The 26131-nt window shown below is 42.0% G+C and overlaps 1 protein-coding gene across 3 annotated transcripts in view; it reads right to left on the bottom strand.

The window, feature by feature from the left end:
* The window catches only part of RBFOX1 (RNA binding fox-1 homolog 1), a 1454978-nt gene that overhangs the window by 565597 nt on the left and 863250 nt on the right, over positions 1–26131 (bottom strand). For all 3 annotated transcript variants that reach the window (XM_045072277.1, XM_013055179.2, XM_013055184.2), the window contains one exon: positions 12407–12448. In XM_045072277.1, coding sequence (XP_044928212.1) covers positions 12407–12433 — 27 coding nt within the window. In that variant the 5' untranslated portion in view covers positions 12434–12448. The remainder of the gene's footprint in view (positions 1–12406; positions 12449–26131) is intronic.

Raw genomic sequence — 26131 nt, forward strand, 5'->3', positions numbered from 1 at the left:
CGCTATCCTAGGGGTGAGGAAGTTGGGGTACTAACCCATCAAATCCCTGTCCCTCCTGAGTGGAGTGCCTCTTCCAAGTTTGGGGGTTGCCTTGTGCATGAAAACAGCTCCTATAATGAGGTTTGTCAGCGTTTTCAGGAAGTTATCTTTGGCACATGGAGGTGAGTGATGAGAAGCAATGTCAGTGCTCAGAAAGGACCTGTGATAGGCATCCCAGGAGTCTTTAGAATCCTTGATTTACTCATTTATTCATGTGTTTCATTCAACACTTAGGTAACACCCATAAGTGATTATTGTTCAATTATTTGCATTTTCTTTACCTACTTTATATAATTTGTGAGTAGAAATCAACAGAAGAGGGGCACCTGGGTGGCTCAGTGGGTTGGGACCTCTGTCTTCAGCTTGGGTCCTGGTCCCGGGGTCTTGGGATCGAGCCCCACATCAGGCTCTCTGCTCAGCAGGGAGCCTGCTTCCTCCTCTCTCTCTACTTGCCTCTCTGCCTACTTGTGATCTCTGTCTGTCAAATAAATAAAAAAACAAAACCTTAAAAAAAAGAAATCAGTGGAATAAGTAAATAATAAAAAATATCAAAGGGCCAGTGCTCTTAAAAACAGACATTCCTGTAGTACTTCATTTGTCACTCCTGGACTTAAGTAGGAAAGAACCAAATGCCAATAGGAAATGTGGAAGAAGAAGCTCAAGAGGTAGGCATGGGTGTGCCAAGGGCTATCTTGGGTGGCCTTCAATGGTGGTTCTGGTTGCTCTGGCCTCTCACTTTAGAAATTCTGCATGGAAATGGAAGTGGCTAATCCCAGATCACAGAGTAAAGTAGAGTAGGGATGGTATATAAAAATACTGTAACGGGATTTTGGACTACATGATCTTTGCTTACTGGTGTTAGACTTAAGAATGTTATGTTACATGGCAAATGGGATTTTGCAGATGGCATTAAGATTATGGGCCTTAAGATAGGGAGATAATCCTGGATTATCTGGATGGACCCAGTATAATCATATGAATCCTTAAAAGCATAACACGGATCAGTCAGAGAGATACAATAGAAGAAGAGGCAGGAGAGATTCAATCCATGAGAAGGACTTACTCTGCCATAGTTGGCTTTGAAGATGGAGGAAAGGGCTATGAGCTAAGTAACATGGCAGGCTCCAGAAGCTGGAAATGTCCTTTGGCTCATGGACACGAAGGAAATGGAGACCTCAGTTATACAACTATAGAGAATTGAATTCTACCAATAATCAGAATGAACAAAGAAATAAATTCCCCCCTAGAGCCTCCAGAACATAGTCTAAACAGCACCCTGACTTTGGCCCAATGAGACTCATGCTGGAATTCCAACCTAAAGAAGTGCAAAATAATACATCTGTGTTGTGTAAATTACTTTTATGGCAATTTATTTAGGACAGCAATAGAAAACTAATACAAATAGATTTTAACACAAGAAAAAGCTCTGATCTGCTCATTGTGGCTACCTAGAAAAGCTCTGTTTAAGTTTACAAGGTCACTCTCTGGGTCGAATGGAAAGGAGCCCTTGATCAGTTGATGGGCCAGTCTCAAAAGATGGGGATGGCTAAGTGTGGACACATGAACTCCACCTTTGCCATGGTATAGATTCTCTTTGCACTTCTTACCTAACAGAAATTTATTTTCTCAGAATTCTGGAAGCTTTAAGTCTGAGATGAGGGTATCAGCAGGGATGGGTTCTTCTGAGGCATCTTCTCTTCACTTGAAGATAGCCATCTTCCCCTGTCTTCATATGGTCTTCCCTTTGTGGGTTTGTCCCCTGATCTCCTCGTCTTATAGAAACACCAGTCATGCTGGATTATGGCCTCTCTTAAGATCTCATTTTATTTTATTTACATCTTTAAAGTCCCTATTTCCAAATAATTCTGAGATACTGAGAGTTAGGACTTCAGTGTGTGAAGTTTGGAGGACACATCTTAAGCCATAAAACCATGATAATTCAGTGTCTCTAGGGTGAGTCTAGGACATCAAAATGTTTTACTGACTAGGTTTGAGGAGATGGTACCTTCTATAAAGACTACAGGTGGCCTTTGGAGATTCCTTTGAGAAGCATTAACTAACTGATGTGTGATCATCTCATTTTGACCCTCCTTTGTTTGTAAGGATCTGACTGACTGAAAGCAGACCTTCTGACTTATGCAGAGAAGGAAAGGGCTACGATTACCCTGAAACATAAGTCTCATTCCCCATGCCTCCCAGGCTCATAAGGACTCGAGGAAATGAGCAGATGTTGGTAAAACAGCTAGCTCTGTGTGTGGCATAAACCTATAGTTTCTTTGCTTTGCTCTGCCAGTACTAAAATGGTGGTGCCAACCCACAAAGGTGACCAGGGGAGCATTCTGGGAAATGATACTAGAGTTGGCTTTTAGCAAGCCGTTAACCAAACGCTTGGCTCTGCAGTTCTCCCAAGTTTAGTGTATTTCCCCAGCGTATCGGTAAGGGTTCTTTGATCACAGGCAAAAGGAATGGGCTCTGACTAACATCAGCAGAAAAAGAGATCACTCAAAGGCTATGAAATAACCCAAGGGAGGGGTGGGTAGCCAGGCTTACACGATAAAAAGAGGAGTCAGTGTGGATCAGAGGTCCTGCCCAAGGAATTACTGCCTCCCCCAGTCTCACCAGGACCTCACCGACATCACCGATGAAATGAATCAACTCCAGCTTTCTACTGTACCTGTTTGTCTATTGTGTGTCACTCCACTTAACATCTGCTACCTCCATTTATATAGTGAAACCCTAATACTCACTGTGATGATATTAACAAGTGGGGCCTTTGGTGGTGATTAGGTCATGAGGGTGGAGCCCCCATGAATGGGGTTAGTGCCCTTACGAGAGAGACTACACAGAGCCCCTCACCCATCCCACCATGTGAGGACACAGCCAGGAGTCTGTGACCCAGAAGAGGGCCTTCGCCTGACCGCACTGGCACCCTGATCTTGGACTTCCAGCCTCCAGGACCATGAGAAGGAAGTTCCATTGTTTATAAGCCTCCCAGTCTGTGGTGTTTTGTTAGAGCACCCCAAATGGACTAAGAGAACATACAAAGTCATAGGAGAGAGAATCCAATTGGCCTGCATTCGCGATATCTGTAGACCTTGGCTTGATTCCTTGCGTCTCCAAAACTGAACAGATGAGCAAAGAAAATTAACCCCAGAAGGACAATGGAGCACTGGCAACCTAGGGGTAGGAATGTTTGCTGACTCTGACAACAGACAAACACATGCCCATTGCACGTACTATTTACCTGCATGTGTGCACAGCCAACATGCTGGTTCCCTCGCAGGCTGAACAAAGTTGGGAGAGATATTGCTGTCTCAGTCAAACTTACCTTCTTCTGCCCCCAAGTAGAAGAAACTACAGAAGACTTATTTATCTGCTTCTTGGTCCATTCCCCTTCCCTACCAAGGGTATCTTATTTTTCCTGTAATGATATTTAGATCTCAGAAGAGCAGAGGAGCAAGGCAAGCCCTCGCTGAGGCATCAGTCATAGGAATGAGGAGCGGCTATGACAAATTGAAATGTCAGCATTATTAGCAAGTTTGCTTGAAGCTGTTTGATACCGATTTAATGATGAAGCAAGCAATGGGGCAGATTTGCCCTGGAAAGGGGATGATAACTAGGAATAATGGGCTAAAATTAAAGAGAATGAATATTAGACCAAGTGTCCTAAATGTGATAACTTTGGAGTCTTCCCCAAAGAACATGCCGAAATGCCTGGGGGCGGGGGGACTCAAATGAGGGCAGATATTCAACATGCATGTGAATTATAGGATTTTTCACCAAAGACACAGGGGGGTGGTCACCTGCAAACTTCCTTACTTACCCATGTCTCACAGCATGGCTGGGGAACTCGAAATCTGTCACTAGTTGGCTGACTTCGTGATCCATTCCCCTTCATGCTTATCAATTAAAGACCTTGCACATACTGGGGAGCATGGGAGATCTGTAAGGAAGAGTGTGGGGTGCAAGGTCTTGTGAAGACAGTGCTTCTTTTAAAAACTTAAGCATTTATAACTTTTTCATTTAGTAGGGGAGCTACTGCTAGAGATTCTTGTAGTGCTCTGAGTTTCTGCAATTTTTACAAGCAGAGAGTCTGCTTTGGGATAAACTCCCTTTGGTGGGAGCAAATCACTAAAACGAGACCATTATGTAAGATTAGAGAAAGTATTGATTAGGTTTTTTTCATGTGTGTGCACACACATGGACATATGTGGGGAACTTCTAAGAAACTGGGTAGGGCCACTCACTGATGGTGGGGATCTAAGTACCCTGAGGGTCCCCCTCTCCAAGTCTCTATGCATACTAGACTTCTGTTACCCCCTGAGCATTCAGCAAATCTTTGCTCATCACTGAAGTCTGACTTTAGCTGAGTACTTGGGATGTTAATATGGAGAACAACGTTCATGCTTCCAGAGAACTCGTTCTGAAGACAAAATAATCCAGACGCGCAAGTTACTAGACATTTGTTTGGAAGAGAGAGTATTCTGAAGCAGCTGAACAACAGTGTGCAGAGGATGGGCGCCAGGATGTACATGTGGAAAAGGTTACCCTCACTGGGGAGTTACCGAAATTATTTGTTGAGGGATCCTGGGAAAAAGGATAAATTTATTCTTCCATTCTAGACTGAGGGGATTTGGGGATTTGAGCCATTAGGGTTGGCACATAAAAATAAGTCTACTTTACTTTATGTTTCAAGCCCTGGGTCAGTTATCCATACTTCAGAATCATCTCATTTGGGATGGGAATAGGTAGTTTGTTGAAAGCCTATTAAAACAAGAAATCACTTTTAAAATGATACATAGGTCTCTTCAATATTTTGTTTAATGTAAAATATATTAGTGTGCTTCACTCTGTTGATCTTTGACGTGAATCTGAGGTGTCTTCTTTGAGTGATTTCTGTTGACTGAAATTCCTCATTATCAGTCCCAGAGAAATCCTCATCCACATTTCATAGTCTCCAGGAAGGGTCAGCCAAATATGGACCAGGAGCCAAGTCTGGCCCACCACTTATTCTTATAAATAAAGTTTTATTGGAAGACAGCCCCACTTATTCATTGTATTTGTACCTGCCTTAATGCTATAATTCAATGTTAAATGGTTGCAATAGAGACCATATGGCCCATGAAGCCTCAAGTAGCCATTATCTGGTCCTTTACAGGAAAAGTTTGCTTTATAGGAAAAGTCTGAAATATACTCCCAGTTCTGGTTTTGTTTAAAGTGAGGTAAACATTTCAAGACACGCTGGAAAGATTCTGACTGCAGAATCTGTCCAGATTTCTGAGGGTTCTTTTTCCACTAACATTTTACAGTCCTCTCACAGCTAATCAAAGTAATTATTGAGGCTTGCTCTCACAGAATGTTTCCAAAGCATTAACTTAGTTTTCATAGAAACAGCTCTTTTTCTTACTGCACTCATTTTTCATCAGTTTACACAATATTCCACTAAATAATGTAATTACAATAACAAGTGCAGCTGGCAGAAGCAGGTCTGGGAATAAATACAACTGACTCTTGGCAAGCAGACACCTCGATGAGCAGAGAGAAAGGTAAGATTGTACAAAACAACTACTTCACAGGATGTCATCGGCATGGATCAGTATGTTTTATAAAGGGACTGGACAGGAAGTGTTAATTTGGGAAGTTTGATAAGTAGACGTCAATCAGGTAAGCTGCTTCTATCCATGTGCTTTTATATAACATCCTCATTTCAGGCATTTGTCAGTTTCACATGTTCAATTTTGCCACGGTTATTTGACAAATCCTTACCTTCTCTGCTAGGCTGTAAGGCACAGGAACACAGGTGTGTGTAGATTTTGGTTTATCTCCACTACCTAGCACTGTGTTTGGCATACGGTTCGCGGTCAAAAAATATTTCTTGAATAAGTAACGGAATGGAAGCAGGCGCTTTGTGGTCTAAAAATCATGAATGCTGTGAGGTTTCATCAAGCCTTGGGGCGGCGGGGGGGGGGGTTATGTTCCCTTCCCTGTTGCTTCAGCAGCCCCCAAGGATGGGTCGGACTTTAGGAGGGGGTGGGGGCAGGGAGGTAAGGGGAAAGGTGTCTCTGATGCTGATAGCTCACTTCCAAGGCAGCAGGGAAGTTTCATTATCTGTCGCCTGAATGAAGGCAATGGGTTTAAGCCAAGATGATCATTAGCAATTTGCATTCTGCAATCCACATCACTCTTGTATCTAGCAGAAATGAGAAACTTGCTTCTAACTGGCAAATTAAATATTGATAATGCAGATCTGCTCGACACCATCTTTCACAAGGTTGGCACTGCAATTTCAATGTTTCTAAAACTTCGGTCATTTGCATTCCAACGTCACAATTTTTGTCATAACTGCAGGCATTGTGTAACATTATGTCGTTAATATCTGTCTTTCAAGCAGCTCATTTTTAACCTAAATAGATGTGTTTGCCAAGGAAACTTTGTGTTGCCACTGTAATTGGAAAACCAATATCAGCAGTCATAAATAAGAGTTAATGGGAAGAAAATAAACCTATTGATATCTAACAATTATTAAGAAACTCTTCCACACCAGACAATGTTCTAAGATCCTCATCTGCATGTGTGACTTTAATCTGTGTTTGCAGGGGCACACACATACACAGATAGAAGACTTATGAAATAGGCAATTATCTCCATTATCCAGAGGAGGCATTCGAGGTACAGAGAATTTCAGTAACCTGCACAAGTAGTAAATTACAGCCTAGATTTTCATCTCAGCAGGGCCTAGCTCCAGGCCCCTCATTCTTAACCACTATATTTTGCAAACAATGTTTTTAAAGTCTAGATAGATGTTTTGGCTGCTGCAGGCTCCAAGCCTGAGGCACACACTCCCTTTCTGTTAAAAACAGGGCTTAGGACCAGGGAGAGACTTGTCAAAGACAGTGTAGTTGCAACTGAGAGTTTCTCATTGACACAAAAAGGACTGAGAGAGAAGTGAGAAAGGAATCACTTTCTGAGTAGTTCCCCCTTTTCTTACTGACTAGATGGTCATCACCTGAAATCTGTGAGGACCACACAGAGGGTAGGTGTCTTGCCCTTTGCAAAATGCTGAGCTGGACCCTGGGTGTAACACACCGATTCCACAGGATCCTCTGCCTGCCACTGATCACCAGGTTTGGAGGGTGCAGCACACCTCCTTGGGGATATTTACGCAGCTGGCGATGACTTTCTCCCTGATGTTCAGGTCTCCTCAGTAGTTGGCCCTGGGCAATGCGGTTTATTTGTCCTGCTTCTCCAGACACCTCTGATCGGACCATAATGAACCACTGAGCTAGACTGGGCCAATCAGAAGGCTTTTCCAGGAATGTATAATCAGGAGGCATTAACAGCTCCTAAACTTGCAGGAACCTGCAGCATATATCTTAGGGGCTGAAAGGTGCCATAAGCTTAAAAAAGGGAGAGATCCTTTTCTCAAAAGAAAATTCCAGAGAGGGCCCACCAGCAGAAATCAAGATGAGGAAGGAGAGAGAAGTGACTGAGTTCTGACAGCTTTCTGATGCTAAGCTCCCTGGGAGGCCTGGTTTGTATGCCTTTTCTGTGTGGGCTAACCTGAATCATTCCTTATTATTTGCTTATCTAAGTGAGAGGCACTTTTCTTCTATGGAACCTGTCCTTTGAGGGTTTTGTTTGTTTGTTTTTAATGTCGGGGTTTGACTGGGATTGGATATACTCTGGATATCTGTATTCTCTGCCTGGCATTGCTAGTAGGACAGGAATGAGAGAATCATTGGGAAGACTACTATATTGACAACAGCGAAGACTGCTCATTAAGAGGCATACATTTTTTCTGAACTGTTTCACGTAAGTTATCTCATCTGATCAACAATCCGGAGAGAAAGAATCCCGATCTTACACACAGGGAAACGGAAGCTTTAAAAAAAAAAGTAGGGCAGATTCAGATCTGAGATATGAACCTAAGTCAATATCCCTACAGCTCCAGACCACCCCTCACTACCCCTCATGCCATGCTGACCCCCATGTATCCATCTGCCATATTGCTGATAAAGATTTTGGTCTGTGAACAGATACAGACCCACGCAGGAGCCAAGCCTTTGCCTGGTTCATAGGATTCTTATCAAACATGTTGAACAGTCTCCAAGCCAACGTCAGATGCTCATAGCACAAAAGATCCCTCTGTAACCAGATATTTTATGTGAATGCTAACAACCGTGGGCATTCGTTCCCTTACCCTGTGACCACACCGTCTTTCCAGTTTGTAGGTCACTGAGGGAGACAAAGGTCTACTAAAGTCACATAATTTCTCTCTCCCTCATTTTTCTCTCCATTCGTCATTCCAGATGCCAGAAAAGTAAATGTTGGTGGCTGGATTATGGTACCTGCACCACAAGCGCTACCCAACCTGTTGGCGTCATTCACCAGTGATGCACGGACAAGGTGGGAAGTGCAGCCCCTGGAGTCAGGAGCTCTTAACGCACAGATCCCATGGTGAGCCCTGGTGGATCGACTCCCCAGCAGAACCCAGTGGCAATCTGAAATGCAAGCCCAGAGGAAGGTTCAGCCAAAACGTGGGATGGAGGGATAAACAGGTTTTCCGCTCTGTAGTTTGCTCACTGGGAACGTGAGTTCCGTCTGAGAAGGGCAGATGAGGGGTCAGGAGGAACAGAATGAGGCTCTTCTCTTGGGAAGAGCAGGGACCAGGAGGCTCACGGACAGTATCTCTGGGGCTGAGCTGGGTGCTGGCGTGAATGCACCGTCAGAACCTGATGCTGAGGGGAAATGAATAAAGACTGCATCTGGGCTCGTTCCCAAGAACGTAAGGCAAAATACAAAGGGAGGGCCTAGTCGGGTAGAAGAGGCAGAATGGGGAGATGTGATCCGTGAGAAGTCGGTAGAGAAAGCATCTACGAAATTCCATGGGCCAGAGTTCGGGCGCTTCCTGAGGCTTTAGATGTGGCTCCATGTGTGTGGGATGAAAGGGAGCCCTGGGAGGAGCTGGCAGGAAGCAACACCATGAGGGACAGACAGGGCCCATGCGAATTCCTTTTGGGGCAGACTCTGCTGGGTAATTCCACCAAAGAGATCCACAAATCCTGTTTCCAATCAGGTGACAATGGGCCTGTCCCCTGGGATGACTCATGGCTGTTAGAGCCAATCACTGAGATCCCAGGACAGTAGGAGTGATTGGCATAGCGACTGGCCGATGCAGTGAAAGAGAACGTCCACAGAGGCGGCTTCCCAGAATGATTTTCCTCCAACTGAATGCAAGAGCTATGAGGAAAAACCTCCTCATCCCCTACTTCCCAATGAGAATGTCATGGGAGGAAGGGACGCTTGTCCTTCATCTTGGAAGAAGCAGAGAAAGGCCAAGAGAAGTCCAGAGATTCCAAACAACTGTGCTAACACCGGAAGTCCACCGAGTCAGCCCTGGCATTGGGAAATGATGACATGTTTTTATACTTTAAATAATGCATCGCTTTTCTGTATTTATAGACTATGACATCCTAGGTGGGGAAAAAAATTAAAAACTGATATGATTTTTAGGAGTGTTTCTCAGAGTGTATTCTGTATCCAAAAATGTTCTGTGATCAGATGATTTTACAAAACACTGCATATTATTTCCACATTCCTGTACTTCATTTTTGCATATTAAAGGCTCTGAGAAGTCCTGCAGATATCTAAAAAAAAAAAAAAATTTGCCTTTCTTCAACTTTTAAAAAAATTAATTAGAGAATTAGCTAAGTCAGAGAATTTGTTTCAGATCTATAATATCTTATAGAACATGTACCTTGGAGTCCATTTTGGAAAGAAAATAATTTAGAATTTGTGAGAAAGAGAAAGGAAAGCAGAGGAGCAGGTTTGGGACATGCCAGTCCCTACAGAGTGCCCACACACACAAAACAGAAAGAGCAGCTGTACCTTTCTGCATTAGCTGCTGTTTCCAGGAGGCCAAGAAAAAGGGATGCATTTTACAATTACCTGCTTGCATCCCTGAATTCTGACAACATAACAGAATGAACTAATGAAGAAATATGAACTTGACCACATGCCCACGGTCTGGTCATCTTGTACAGCAAATCTGGAAACGCAGCTTGATTGCTGTGTTTAAAACACACTTTTGAAAGTGTAGCTGGCAGGCAGACACTCTGAAATGGTGATGGTAACTAAACAGGTAACTGTTTTTCTCCCACTGGCTCTCTTTCTAAGAAGAAAAAACTGAGATTAAGGAAACTGCTTTCATTGAGAAGGCCAAGTATTAGCATTTCAAATCAGAAACACATTTCTTCCAGGGACCCCCATCCCCAAAATAATGCCATCACCTTAATCAAGAAAGTTCTCTTTTCAGGTAGTAGAGGGGCTGAGTACACGGCTAGGATTGAAAGACAAGGCAGAGACAGAGTAAATACCGGCAGATGTGGAGGGCCAGAGTGCACAGGAAAACTGGGCGACTTCCAGGAAGGGACTGCATGCCTAAGATTCAAACCAGAAAGGAAGTCTTCACTGCATTCCCTGTGGTATCATTTAAATTTTAAACCACAGAAATGTGCATTCCATCAATTGAAATGTGTTTTCTATTGATTCACAACATAAATTAGTTGAAGATATAAAAACAAAAACTGTAATAGCAACGACAAACAAAGCACCAATTCATGGTATTAGAGATAATTTTATATGGGGCTATTGGAGCCACACGGGGACTGAACTATATGACCCATTGTATCAAACCTGCTTGAATTTATTCAACAGAGAGGGGAGGGCACCATTCTTGTTCGTAAACCACACCCCTGTTGACAATGTCCTCATCAATGCAAAATAATAAACCCCTCAAACTTCGCACAAGTGCTCCATTACCTTGGGAGCCCCGCATTTGCCAAGCGAGTCTCATTTGCAATAGAGATTTCAGGATTATCTTAATTCTGAGGAATTTATCAGGGATCCTGGAGACAAAAGCTTGCATTCCTCTTTATCTAGCTCTGACCTAGTTCTGGCCATCGTCCTCATCCAAACAGGAAGAGAAATCTGAAGTTGCAATACATTATTTACCAGGATGAACCAGTAATTCAGACTGCAGGGAAAAAGCAATAAGAGAGCTCAGGAAAGCTTAAAACATCTTGAAGGCTATTTCACGAAGGAGTCACAGCTAATGTAGGCACAGGTACTTAGGAATGAAGTGGGTATAGATGAGAGGTTAACAGAGAGGGCCATGCTGGGAGACCACATAAAATAAATATGCATAAAAGAAGACATCCACGACTCACTTCCTCAGTTCCATGCAACCAGACTCTGTTTTACACGAGGATTTAACAAACCTGATGCCAACAGCAATTGTAAAATGGAAAGAACTCTACAAATCATTGTCATCTTGAGACCGGCATTAAGTAAATGCTCTGAAAAGTTACAAGGCTGTGTATAAATGACATTAGACTGGTTTAATAAATTATTCCGATGCATTAGATCCCTTCGAGCACAATGGTCCCTCAACCCCAAACCTCACTGTGATGCTTTCAAAAGCAGTGTATTCCTCCAGTTTTTTTTTTTTAATATGGAAACACGATGATAAGGCACACTGTCCAGTTAAAATTGCCAACTTCCATCAGCGACATTAAAACGGGGCTAATTATGATTTCAAAGCCATCCATCCAAAACAGGAGTGCATTTAAAAACAAAACAAAATGGGGGAGGGGGTGGAGAAAATCCTGATGTTTCTTAAAATACCATATCGACGCCAAGAAGGATATCAACCATGATACCATGAGGAGAACAAGTTCAACCAGCTGTCTTTCTTTATAAGCAAACGACCCTCCCCTCATCTGGGGAACACTTATTATCCCTAACTCGTGAGCACTGAGAAAACTTCATTTTTAAGAAGGTAAATAGCATACGAGGTTTAAAATTCTGTCTCTTTCTTCTACATACACAAATGCCACTAAAACTAGAAGATCTACGTAGGACTCGAATTCTCCTAGAAAATGCCCTTGACATATTCGTGGCTCACCTATCCTGGTTAACAGCAAGAGAGCATTTTAGCCACTCAGCAAACAGCCTGGTATTCACATTAAGAAGGCAGCTAGACATCCTTTTGACCTTTGTTATTACTCAGACCTCGTGTTGTACATAAAAAGAGTACAATGATGTCAAACAAATTCCAGAAGAGAAGTATTTATTGCTGAATCTAAATCAAAAAATCCATATTTACTATAATGGCACTTCAAAAGAAGATATACTGTATTTACCAGCTCAATCAATACTAAATTAGCTGGGATAAATATTTTCAACTCTACCAGTCTTAAAAAGAAGCCCGCTATTTAGAAACCCGTGTCTTGGGAGAGACAAGGAAATTTTTGCTTATCATACAGAAACGAGAACCAGGAAGTATTTTACTGGAAAATGCACCTACCCTTAGCTGCTCTCTTTCACAATTCATCTGTTGTCTTGAAACCTACAAAGGAAAGAAAAAGAGGGGGGGAAATCAGCAGGTTCTGCACAAAAACAACATGAAAGAAAATGGAAAGTTGCTTCTAATCACTTGGCTCAAAGCAGACCCAGAATTAATTAATTACACATTTAATTTTTTTCCTTTAGGTCTACACATTCAGAGCTTCACTTGGATTTTCAGTCGTGTGATCCAGAAATACAGCTAGGATGAGCCAGAGTCTTGAAGAACAATGAGGAGAGAGATCCCGAAGAGGACATGGGAGGCAAAATCTGCCCAGGGATGATGGTTTCCTTCCATGTGAAGGTCCCTCTTGCCCTAAGGCTGCTCTTCACTGAAAGCCCACTCAAAACGGTTGGGGCTAAGCATTGGCCATCACATGACATCTTGCCCCCTGTCAAGGATCAACAGTGTCACCTACATGCCTTGGCAAATGGGCTCCATTTTATGGCCCAGTTCTGATCATACCGTAGTTAAGTCCCCCTATAACTGTGTTGAGGAGAATTCCGGGGACATGCTTATATCAAAGAAATTCTGATGAATTTGTGATATCTATCGTTAGCTCAAAAAAGATAGATTCATGATACATACGCCATGCCTCGATGACCCACCCCTTACCAAAATGTACTTCTTAAAATCAAGGATGTTTCTTGAGAGTGACCACTAATGTTGCAAACAGGAAAAATGGATGTGAGTTGGAGGAGAGGGTAGGTGGCATCAGTGATGATGCTAGGGACAGCAGACGTGAAGTGGGTGTGACAAGGCAGACTGTGATATAATGGCCACTCTACCTTTGTGGGGACTGGCACTCTACCTTCAGCACAGATAGTGAGCTGGAGTAAAATCTGGGTCCGCTGTCACACTGGATTCTATGTATTTCTCGTATTTTTTTTTTTAAACCAATGCAGCAACCCCTGAATCCTTACATCTGACAGTATATTGCAAGATTTTGAAACCTTTACTAAAGGATAAAAAGGTTTAGGAACTGACTTTTGATGTATATTTTATGTATTTTGTATTGAAAGCTTCTTTGTACTTTCTCCAAAACAAAAACAAAAACAAAAATCTTTATTTTGGATATGCCAGAACTCCCAAATCTATAAATCGGTGTTTTGCCAATGCCCTTTAACCCAGAAAATGACCTCTGAGAGTAGCACCTAAAAAATAAGAAGAGATACTAGCAGATGTTTATTTATATGTCATTAGCTACAGCATTATGTGTGAAAGAAAAATTTGTAAATATTAAAATGTACAATAATGGGAAAATATTAAAATAAATTCTAGTACATTCGTATGATGGCACAACGGGCAGCATTTGGAACCACAGTTTTGAAAAACTGTGGGAAATGCTCAAAAGGCACTGTGTAGTTTTTGAGAAAAGAAGGTAGAAAGGTGCACACGTTATAATTCCTCTTTTGTTTAAGAAAAACTAGTAAAAGAGATCACTAAAAAGAAGAAAGATAACAGAAAAAAAAAAAAAGAAACAACCTGGAGGAGATATTCCAAAATATTCAAAAGAAAATGGGTACAATTCTATAAATATACAAAACACAGACACACCGTGGTTTATACGCTTGAAATAAGTGACTTCATAGTATGCAAACTTTATCTCCAGGAACTGTTAAAAAATGAAGTGGTGCAAATTTGCGAAGACAGAAAGCATATTGGTCGTGGCCAGGGGATTTGGGGAAGAAGCCATGAGGAGGGACAGCTTCAGGGGTTTGTAGTTTCCATTTGGGGAGATGAAATCAAGTTCTCACACTAGAGAGTGATGGCTGCACAATATTGTGGATGTATTTAATGTCCCTACATTGATGGTAAATTTTATTTTATGTGTATATTCCCACAGTATAGTAAATGAAGCAGGTGAGGAGGTTCTGGTTCAAGGTAGGATGGAAGAAGCCCACTTCACCCGGTCTCCCGCCACTCAGTGCAGTCTCTGCACGGTAAGCAGGTGGGGTGGGCAAGAAGAGAGAATTCAAAGTACCACTAGACACATGGTGGGTTCTGCCCCCCTCCCCTAGCATGGATTCAAGGTGGCTTAGAGCCCAGGATTAAGCATCAAAATACAGATAGAGAGAGATGCGCAACATCTGGAAGAGACAAAACTTCTTTGTGATGTGAGATGCTCTGGTCCCAGTAGGAAGCAAATCCCCACGGGCTGTTCTCTCTTCCATTTGGTCACAAAGGCAGGCTTCATCATAGGAGCACAAGAATGGGGTAAAAAAGCACCAGCTCTCTGGCTAGAGAACAAGAAAGGGGAGCCCTAGGAAATTAAAAAAAAAATACTTTGAGGATCCTAGAAAGAGTTTGGAAGGAAGGAAAGAGTTTGGGGAAATGATACCATGTACTGCTTTTATGAACTCGACACTCACCTGAGTTACCCGTATCTGCGTATGACCCCAACAGTTACCACAGACTTTGCGAGCTGAACTGGGCAGACCACTGCTCGGGTAGCCAGACTGGCCACTGGGACACACACATGTGGGACAGATCCAACTATTACAGAAAGTCTTTGACAGCAGAAATGATACTGGAAACAAAATCCACAGAAGGAAGGTAAGAACTTCCGGCTTTAATTTAACTGGATCGACTGCCTGCTAACACAAAAATATCACCAGTTTCCACAGGTATAATAAGACCCGATGTATCGTAACATAAATATTCAGTGTACCTAGGATACAGCCAGAATTCCTAGGCATATGAAGAAACCAGAAAACCTAAACTCACGTGGGCAAAGACAGTCAGAGATACTGACATGTGGATGACACAGATGTTGAAATGGTCAAATAAAGATTTTAAGCAGCTATTCTAGAAATGTTCCAACAAGTAAGCAAAAACACAGGAAAGCAAATGAAAAACAAAAAACAAACAAACAAACAAAGAGTGTTGGCAAAGGAAGTGAAGCTACAAAGAAGAACCAAATGGAAATTTTAGTACTGGAAGAACAATAGCCTAAATGAAAAAATAATAATGATAATAATAAAACTCAGGGAATGAGTTTAAACGTACAATGGAGAGAGCAGAAAGAACTCAATGAACTTGAATACATAAGAATAAAAAGTACCTAATCGAAACAATGGAGAGAGAAAAGTAAATCCAGGGACCTGTAGCATAATACTAAAAGATATAACACTCATGTCACTGGAATTCTAGAATAAAGAGAGTTTACCGCAGAAAAATTGTTAGAAGAAATAATGGCTAAAAATTCCCCGTGTTCGGCAAATGACATAACCCTATAAATTTAAGCTCAGCAAACCCTAAAGAGGTAAACCCAAAGAAATTCACATCTAGATATAATCAAACAGCTAAAAACTGAAAAACAAAACAAAGAAAATAATAAAACAAAAGCACACTTTGAATACAGCCAGAGACTAATGATGCATTATTTGTGAGAGAGGAACCATTCAAATAACTACAATTTCTCATTTAAACAAACAAAAACCAGGAAGTCCAGAAGAAGGTGGCACATGGTTTTTTTAAGCATTGAAAGAAGTGTCAATCCAGGATTGTAATTCCATTAAAAACAGCCAATAGAAATGAAGGTGAGGGGCGCCTGGGTGGCTCAGTGGGTTAAAGCCTCTGCCTTCGGCTCAGGTCATGATCTCATCGGTCAGGATGGAGCCCTGCATCGGGCTCTCTGCTCAGCTGGGAGCTGCTTCCTCCCCACCCCGCCTGCTGCTCTGCCTACTTGTGATCTCTGTCTGTGTCAAATAAATAAATAGATAAAATCTTTTTTAAAAAGGGAAGAAAAAGAAATGAAGGTGAGAGACTAAAGAAGCTAAAAAAAAATCCTTGCCAACAGACCCATTCTCATAGAATTGCTACAGGAAGTTCTCCAGACGGAAGGAATTTAATACTAGAAGAAAACGTGGAACATCAAGAAGAGAGGAAGAGCCACGGAAACGTCAACATATGGGTGAGTTTAAATGCAGCAGACCCTTCTCCTCCTCTTGAGTTCTCTCAAACATGTGTAATGGCTGGAAGCAGAAAATGACAATGCCTCACCAGGTTTGCAACGTACCTGACATAAACCCAACATGGAGAGAGAAAAGGGGCACATATGTCAATGAGGTTTCTACATTCCAGCTGAAATGGTAAAATATCGACTCCATGTAGACCGAGAGAAGTGAAGAACATGTGTACTGTAATCCTTAGAGGAACCACGTTAAAAAAAAAAAAAAAAAAGCCAGGGGCACCTGGGTGACTCAGTGGGTTAAAGCCTCTGCCTTCGGCTCCGGTCATGATCTCAGGGTCCTGGGATGGAGCTCCACATTGGGCTTTCTACTTAGCAGGAAGCCTGCTCCCCTCACCTCACCGCCTGCCTCTCTGCCTACTTGTGAGCTCTATCTGTCAAATAAATAAATAAAATCTTTTAAAAAAATGAAAACAAAACAAAACAAACAAACAAAAAACCACCACCACAACAAAATGTGATATACGCAAAACCAAACGAGGCTGGATATCTGTATACAGAAACAAAACAAAACAAAATGTTCCCAACCTAAAACTCACCCTATTTATCTAAAAGTTACCTCGAGCAGGCCACATATCTCAATCTAAAACTAAACCTAGGTTCAATTAAAAAGTGATGACAATATTTTTTTCTTAATGCTTTGCTGTGGTTTTCAAAGCGTGCTCTGTGTCATGCAGGACATTGATAATTGGGAAATATTTTAGTTCAGTGGCTTGCAGAAATATGTGTCTTTTACAGATATTGTTATTGTAATAGTGACAGCTTTCATTTTAATTAATTAAATAAATTGCTTTATCGAGTAACGTGATCAATATTTTTAACATGTGTCTTCAAACCTGGGAGGGTTTGTCAAACACAGAAGCACAATGACATTTAAAAAAACAAGGAGGGGACCCTGGGTGGCTCAGTGGGTGAAAGCCTCTGCCTTCGGCTCAGGTCATGACCTCAGGGTCCTGGGATGGAGCCCCCCATTGGGCTCTCTGCTCGGCAGGGAGCCTGTTTCCCTTCCTCTCTCTGCCTTCCTCTCTGCCTACTTATGGTCTCTGTCTGTCAAATAAATAAATAAAATCTAAAAAAACATAAAAATTTTTAAAAAATTAAAAAGCAAGGAGCTTACTGACCTAAACAAGGTGGTGTGATGCCACATTATAATGTTCCTATTACAGAGCGTATCAAATGCAAAATTCACCAGTAGCCATGAAAATAGCAATGTTGTCCTGCCATGAAGCTGTAATGTACTGTAATCCTTAGAGGAACCACTTAAAAAAAAAAAAAAAAGCCAGGGGCACCTGGGGTGACTCAGTGGGTTAAAGCCTCTGCCTTCGGCTCCGGTCATGATCTCAGGGTCCTGGGATCGAGCCCCAAGGAAAACGAGATTGGGATATAACAAAAAAGGGCATTTGAGTCATTTGTACAGTGGACATTTTTTTTTTTTACATTTTTGTTTTTTGTTTTTTAATTTTTCCTGCATGGCATTCCATATTGTTTTGCCAATATTCTTTTCTTTAAAGATGTTATTTGTTTATTTGTCAGAGAGAGAGAGAGTGAGCACAAGCAGGGGAGCGGCAGGCTACTGAGCCTGGAGCCTGATGCACGACTCAAACCCAAGACCCTGAGATCATGACCCGAGCTGAAGGCAGACGCTTAACTTTCTGAGCCACCCAGATGACCCTGTTTTTGCCGTTATTCTAGTAACAATAGCCTACTTCTTCTTTTGGGGACATGTTCCTGTCTGATCCCATAAATATTCTGTGAACTGGATGTCCTCACTACCACATTCTACCCGCTGCCTAACAGAGCCTACTTCTGCCATTCCCTCTTTGGTTGGAAGTCAACTCTGTAACACCAGCATCTTCTGAGGAACTGGGCTGCTCCCCGTCCCTTCTTCACCAAGTGACACAGCGAACCTGGCCAGTCGGGCAAGATGGCTGAGTCCCATCACAGCCCGAGACTGTGCTCCTCGCACAACACTTGGATCTGGCAGGGGGTCATGATGCTCTGAAGCCTCCCCAGTTACTGCTAGACCTCTTCAATATTTTTCCCGTCACCGTGATGAGAGAGGGCTAGAGGACAAGAGGCACCTGTAAATTCTCATCATCTGTTATGAAGAAAGACCCCTCCAGTGCACTCTTTAAAAGCCAACCTTGAAAAATATCTTAAATGTACACTACACTAAATGTCATTTCATTTGGAAACTAACGTGCAGTATTTTTTTCCCCCCTCTCATGGCAGTAATGCACAGAACCAATATATTTTATAGCCTAAATGGAAAAAGGGAAAGTAAGAGATCTGGGGCTGCTCCTTTAAGATGCTTCCAGAGAACCAAATACCACTCTTGATAGGGCTGCCAGGTAAGCACTTATGAAAGGTTAGAAACTGAAGCAATAAACTTCAGCACAAGACCCTTTGCTCTCCTGGTTGAACGGGAGGTTTAATAGAAGGGATTCACCTTCTTCCATCTCCTGTCTTCACTGAGCCAACCTGGCCGAAGAATCTTTCTCAGACTCAGCCTTTTTCATCTTCTACGGACTCTGAGCTCTCTCCTATCAGTTCTCCCCGCTTTATCTTGACCCTATTATTAGTTTGATTTCCCCTCCCACACATCAGACTGGATCTACAAGGGAAAGAACTGAGTCTTACTCGGATCTCTTCTTCTGGAGACCAGGATGGTCTTTGGAATCTATTCATTCGTTTGTCTTTTCATCCATTCCTCCATGTATCCAACAAGAAGTGCATACAGACACTGTATATTCTGTATATCAGACACTGTTCTAGGTACTAGAAATGCAACAGTAAAAACAAAAGTCTTCTGGAGCTTACTAAGGGGGGGAAAGCAATAAAAATAATAATTACAATACAGGGAACATTAGCTACAATGAATAAGATGTGCAGCCACCTTATTTCAGAGAGTTGAAAAAATGCGCTATTTTTGTCATCGTTATTTTTTTTAGAAAACAGATCCAGAGAAAGAATGAATTAAACAAAATCCTTTCAAGGAGAGAAGAGAATGTGTGGAAATCCCCGTGAGATTATGGAGTGCAAGGAATTCAATATGGCAGAAGAGTCAAGCAAAATAGGACAGTGAGGAGAGATTAAGGTCAATTGGACCACTACTCAAAAACAAAACAAAACGTTACACTGGGAAAAGTACAAGTCAAAAGAAATAAGACACAATAAATTAATAGATAAATAGATGGGTAGATTGATTGAAATAATATTATGGTAGAAATTCCAAATTTCAGGGCAATTGTGAATTATCCAGAAGAAAAGCACCAAAGAAGTCTAGCAACATAGAACTCAATACATCAAATCAGCTGGTACCTACATACATTTCTCAAATTCTCCATTTTCATAGTCATTATACATTCTTCTGAAATAAGATGATATTCCCTATGAAGATGTGCTCCAAATGACCTAGGGTGAATTCTACAGTTTGCCTTTTCCTTAATGCATTTCAGGATTCTTGTATATATTTCACAGGGGTACTCTGAGTTCCCACTATCTGACAAGCACTGTGTAATGGGAAGGGATGCAGATATCAATGATACGTGGTGAATTTCCAAAAAAATAAATAAATAAAAAATAAAAAAAATCCCAAAGACGGGGAAGAGATGAATAAAATGGAAATTATAGTGTCAGGTCCCAGTGTGATAAAGGGGGATCCCATAGGCACCCAAATGAGCGGCACCAACCCAGTCTGCTGTGTGGGAAAAGTAGTTGAGCGAGGCATCAGTCAGGTGTTTCCAGAGATAGAGTCCTTCATCTGACCCTCACTGGATGAATATGAGTTGGGTGGGCAGAACTACCCAAGGATTTGGGAAGAGGATATTACAAAGAGCACAGCTGAAGACAGGACAAGTAAGGGAGTACCCTGGACTGGGGCATGGGGGTTAGGGAGGTACATTATTATCACACAACCTTTACATTTTGCTCATATTAACTGTGCTAACGGGAGAATAATGATTTTAATTGATTTTTAGTAAAATAAATTTCACATTAATTTTTAGGACACACCAAAAAAAGGTGCTATATACTTTTTAGGAAGATCGTGGTTAACGCTCACCCCATCGTGAGTAGACCGTACCCTCAGCTCCATGTTCCAGATGGGGAAACTGAGGCACAAACAGGTGGAGGGACATTCAGAAGTTATAAAGGGAGGAAGGATTCGGGAGGGAACTGCCATCCAGAGAGCTCAACTCAAGCCCCTTTTTGAATCAGTGCAGTGCAGAGCTCCCAGTATCAAGGAAATAAACCCCAACCAAAGAAACCCACATTTTTAACCCATCCCCAGTCTGCGCCCCATTTGTCCTTAGCAAGTGCTCTTCTGCTGCTCTGCCTGACATGATACTGTTTATATATACCGGTGGTTGTCTTCAATAGAACATAAAATGACTATGTTGTTGGGCTCCATAAATGCACAGATCTGCATACTTTGCTCCTTGTGGCTGAATGAGGGTAGACTGAGATACTTTCCACCAAATCAGATTTCTCTGATGACAGTCCACTGGTCCTTTTGCAGGTTGAGTTTCTTCCCCAGTGGAGACTGGAGGCTCAGGAATCAGACAGTTTCAGTCCAATCATGGCAGACTGTCTACATAATATTAGCCATATTATATCATCTCCCTATTCTCAACTTCCCCATCTGTATGATGGGAATAACATGGTGTCTACCTGGTGTCTAATTTTCTTGTGAGCCCAAAATAAGATATCCAGGTAAAGTACTAAGTCAATCACCTGGCACATTTGAATAATTCAACAAATACTAGAAATTGCTTAACTTAATACTAGAAATTAAGAATTAGTGAGAGGGCCAGGGGTTTTCAGAAGGCCAAGTCATTTTTAGGCCAGTGACTTGGGTTTAAATCCTGACTTTGCTCCCTGTAGGCTGTGGGAATTTGGCTGAACAATGACACTTTCGGAGTCTCAGATTCCTTTTCACACACACAAAAAGAAAGTGTATATATGTATACACATATATGAATATATATAGGCAATAGCTGCCCTGAAATTTTTAAAGGTTTGATATTATCCTTTTAAGATGGCTGGGTAAATGGGCCCCTGTCAGGCACATGGATTAGAGCGTGACTTGGTACACACCTGCTGGGGAGCAGGTGGCAGCTGTCACAACACAGAATGTGCATTTCCTTTCTCTCAGAGATTCCGCTGCTAGGAGCACAGAATGGAGGGAAGAATGGGGAGGGGAGGACATGACTTCTCACACCACAGACCTGGGCCGTGGAGAAGAAGATATGAGCGTCCATCAGTACCAAAATGGTTCAGTAAATTGTGGTTCACCTCTAACAGGGCTGGGGAAACCTTGTTCTGTAAGAGTCAAATGGTAAATAATTCTGGCTCCGAGGGCCATAGAGTCTGCTACATTTACTCAGTCCTGCCCTTGTGGCGAGAGAGCAGCAAAATCCATGTGTCAAGGAATGGCTTCAGCTGTGTCTCAATAAAACTTTATTTTCAGAAAAATGTGGGCTGCATTTGGCTTCTGGCCATAATTTGCCAACCCTTGATCTATACTATGGAATACTATGGATTCACTAGAAATTTCACTAGAAATTTATAGATATGAAATGGTGTCCATGAAAGAATGAATCAAACAAAGCAAGTCGAACCACTTTAAAAAATATCCAATTTTTAAAAAGCTCTGTGTGTGTGCGTGTGTATACATACATATGTGTGTATATAAATACACACATACACACACACACTCACACACACACATATATATATATCTCCCCATTTATACATGGACAAAAGTCTGGAATGATAAACACCAAACTACAAACAAAAACACAAAACTTATGTCCTGGGAATGAGAAAAATAATGGGGATAAAGAAGTAGAAAGGCTATTTCTCATAATCATGGGTTCTATTATTTCAGCTTCTTGCAATGAATGCTCAGTGCTTTTGTACATTCAAATGAATAGTGTCATAATAATATAATTTTTTAAAATCTGATTTTTATAGTTATTGCAATGGTTAAATTACATTAGGAGTTAGTTGGATGTAGGGCAACAAGCCTAATTCCATTAGGAGGAGTTGGATGTAGGGTATCAAGCCCAGGTCTCGCCCAGTACCTACCCACATAGTCGGTACTCAATTAATGGTAGCTGTCAATAACTCTCCAAGACACCGGAAGGGTAAACCAAGGGTGACCGTCCTAGGAAAAGCTCAAGTCCAATTTTTCAGGAACATTTTATAGTTGCGTTTGTATTCTCCTCTGTGGAAATGTGAAAAATAAAAAAATAAAAAGAAAGTTTGGTCTGCCTACTCTAATTCTGGGTTCTTACATGAAATGTTTATTAGAGATCTGAGTTTAGGAAGACCCCAAATCCTTGAATATAATGCAGTCCATTGCACTGGTTGTAATAAAGCTCGCTGCTCTTTCGAAATGTATCCCACAGCGATGTGAGTCCTCTGATTCCAGCCAGACAGTCCCGTTTATATCAGATATGAAAATACAGAGCCCATCACTTGTAGTGGTTGGGTTTTTTCATTTGTTATGGGGATTTGGGATGGGTTTTTTTTGTTGTTGTTTATTCGTTTTGGTTTTGGTTTTGGTTTTTTCGGTATAAGGGAGAAAAAAAGTGTGTGGAAGTAGTAATTGCTTAGGCTTCAGGAAAGGAAGCGAGGGATAATCAATTGAAAAAAAATGAAAACAAAAAGTCACAACAATGAGTCAAGTCAGCCATGATTAATTAACTCGATGCTGGCTCATGTTGTATAAATTGAAAAAAAGGCATTTGAGAGAACAACCTGGGAAGTCCACTCATCTCTCCCTCAACAATTTCATTTCAGCCTTGGGGAGGACTAGAAATTGGCTCCTTAAGTCTAGTTGTCTGGTCCAGGAGCTGGCTTTGGAGGGGAGACACCGGGGGCGGAGGGGACAGGAGAAAAGAGCTTGGCAAGGCTAAGTACTCATCAGAGGGGGAGAAGAATAATGGGTTTGTTGTTATGTAAAACCCTGAACGGATAAGCCCAAAGACTGAAAGCTCTAACCTATCTAACTGATGGTTAACAATGCTTGGGATAATTTATTAAGCTTGTCCTTAATTCAAAAATACCGAGGGTTTCTGGCACTTAAATGACCTACGGCATGGTACGTGCCAGGCACTACACATTGAACAGTGAGTACTTCTTCTCCTGCTGTTCCTGGTAAAACTGTATCATTTTGATGATACTGGTACTTCTAGCAAAAGAGGCACTGCTCCAGATGTAAGTCACTGGGGAGACCCAAGTGTTGGTTATCTGATTAAAAGGAAGTCAGGGGTCAGGATGCCTGCAGAACCTGAATGAGCCTCAAATAACGGGTTTTAAAGAGCTGTTTTCTTTAGGGAGAAATGCTTTTTACACTTCCTCTGCCATGCACCCACTTGTTAAATACCCCATTAGCAACAGAGCAGGGCCCCCGGGTCTGAGACAAAGCCATCCAGGCAGACAGATTCAATAGACAAACACCTAGCAAGAGGTGGCAGCCACAAGCAGCACCTGGCAAGGATTCCCTTCAGCCTCCCGCATCCATCTGCTTCCTGAAAGGATGCAGTCTCTTCGAGTTGTTAATTTCAGGCCTCCAAGTGACAGGGCGGTCCCCTGGCCACAAAGAGGCCCGGCTGCTCGGACACATGCACACCCTTTTCCAAGAACAACCAGAAAACATCTTTGCATCCAACAACTTGCAAGGTGGGGTGGGGGTGGGGGGACATATTGCCTGTTATTTATTCTAATAATAAACCATTACCCCAGGCACATTTTTATTCTCCAGATTTAATAAGGTATTTTGTGAACCGAGGCAGAGGAGGGAGGGAGGAAACAATTGTGGTTATTAGGAAGATGATTTCTGTTTGTTTCAGACGCAGAAGTAATCATCATTCCTTTCCTTCACAATCAAGGGTTATAATTGTCCCCCCCCCCCCAACTCCTTCCCCAACCTCTTGCTCAGGCCAAGAAAATTCAAACAACACTCACCAAAATGTCCTGAGGAACTAAAAGGGCTTGGCATGCTTCCCTGAACCAGTCTCCTAGGACCATCATTACCTTATAGCCAGAGAGCTCTGATTACGGAGCGGGGTATCTCACCACAGACTTCTTGTGGCCCCCCTCTCCACATCCAGAGGTGAGAAAGAGGGAGGGAAAACCAGGAGGGTGATGTACACACCACTCACTTACACACCATCTTACCTGGGATGAATATATGTTCTCAAGACATTTTTGCATTAAGACATTTTAACTGAAGTTCTTCCCACCCCCCCACCCCGGCCCTTTCTGGTTAGATGTTGCAAAGCTCTAATGATAATTCTATCACAAGTTGATAATTTTATAATCTGCATCCCAATTAAATAGATTCAGCAGAGACACACAGGCCACTGGCCTTATCTGGGCAGTCATCCTGATCATGTTAATTGAGAGACATCTGAAAGGCATCTCAAATGCAGCGGTTAAGAGGATAAACTCAAACAGCCAGATTTCCAAGGGTCCAACTCCCAACCTTGCGACTTACTAGTTTAGGGAGCTTGGACAAATTCCTCACCCGGACCTGCCCACACTCCCAAAGGGGTCATCGCAAGGTCCGAATGAGTTAACATCTGTGAAGCAATTAGAGAGTGCCTGGGTACCCAGAAAGCACCGAATAAGGGTCTTTCCACTGTAAGAAAGTGAACTTTATCCAAAGTCTATCGGCCGCTGTTGCTGTTATTTGTTCTTTTTTATTTATAGGTTGACAATGGACTGGGTCTGCCCAGTGCACAGCACAGTGACAGAAACCCAAGGATTTGAAAAGTGTTTGATGCTTCTGGAAGTCTGGTGCTACGACGTGAAAAGTTCCTATCCATAGATCGTAGAGTATGTCAACAGAAATAAATCATGTAACAACCACCGTACTATCAGGGAAAAAAAAAAAAAAAAGCAAAGTGAACGAAGTCCCATTGGACCAATTTTCCAGACAAGGAAATAGGGGCATAAATGACTTTCCAGTCGAAGGCAGCTCAGGTGAGCAACCAGAGGCAACCAGAGGCTGGCTTCCTAAGCTACGCTGCTATCTGCCTCTAAAGAAATCTTTGCATAGCTGTAAGAGGTCTTTACCATTCCTGAGTTCTGCGACTTTACAAAATGTCATCATTTAAGAAATGGGAACAATCCTGTAGCTGGAGAAGCTTGAGGAGTGTTCATTTTGTAATTTTCCAGTTCAGTTGTCTGAAAGGGTTGCCTGGGTGGTGGTTGTTATTGTTGCTGTGTGTGTGTGTATGAGAGAGAGAGGAAGAGAGAGAGGGGGAGAGAGAGAAAGAGTCACACTCTTCCTGGAAAGCTTAATGGAAGGAGTGCTGGAAGATATATGCTTCATGAAAAATGAACGCTTCTAACCCCTCAACTTAAAGAATCTTTACTGGAAGAATTCGGTTCACGAAAGTTCTGAAACAATGAGGAGGCATTCATGTAAATTGCAGGCAATTTAAAAGGAAAATCTAGGTCATCTGGCTGTTTGCTTTGTCATCATCAGTATTAATTAGACGCTGGAAGTAATGACTGAGCTCAGAGAGCTCTTCAGATTTAAAATAATAATAATAATAAACCAACAGAGCACAGCTTTACCTTCGGAAAGAAAATATTTTCACAAGGAGCATTCTGAAGGAACCTGAGTGGGAAAACCTTGCAATTAAATTCTGTAAATGCGCTGTGAAATAATCCCAGGGGAAGTCTTATCTGTACTT

This window comes from Mustela putorius, unplaced genomic scaffold (assembly GCF_011764305.1).
Source record: "Mustela putorius furo isolate JIRA1106 unplaced genomic scaffold, ASM1176430v1.1 tig00004007_pilon_pilon_pilon, whole genome shotgun sequence".
NCBI lineage: Eukaryota > Metazoa > Chordata > Mammalia > Carnivora > Mustelidae > Mustela > Mustela putorius.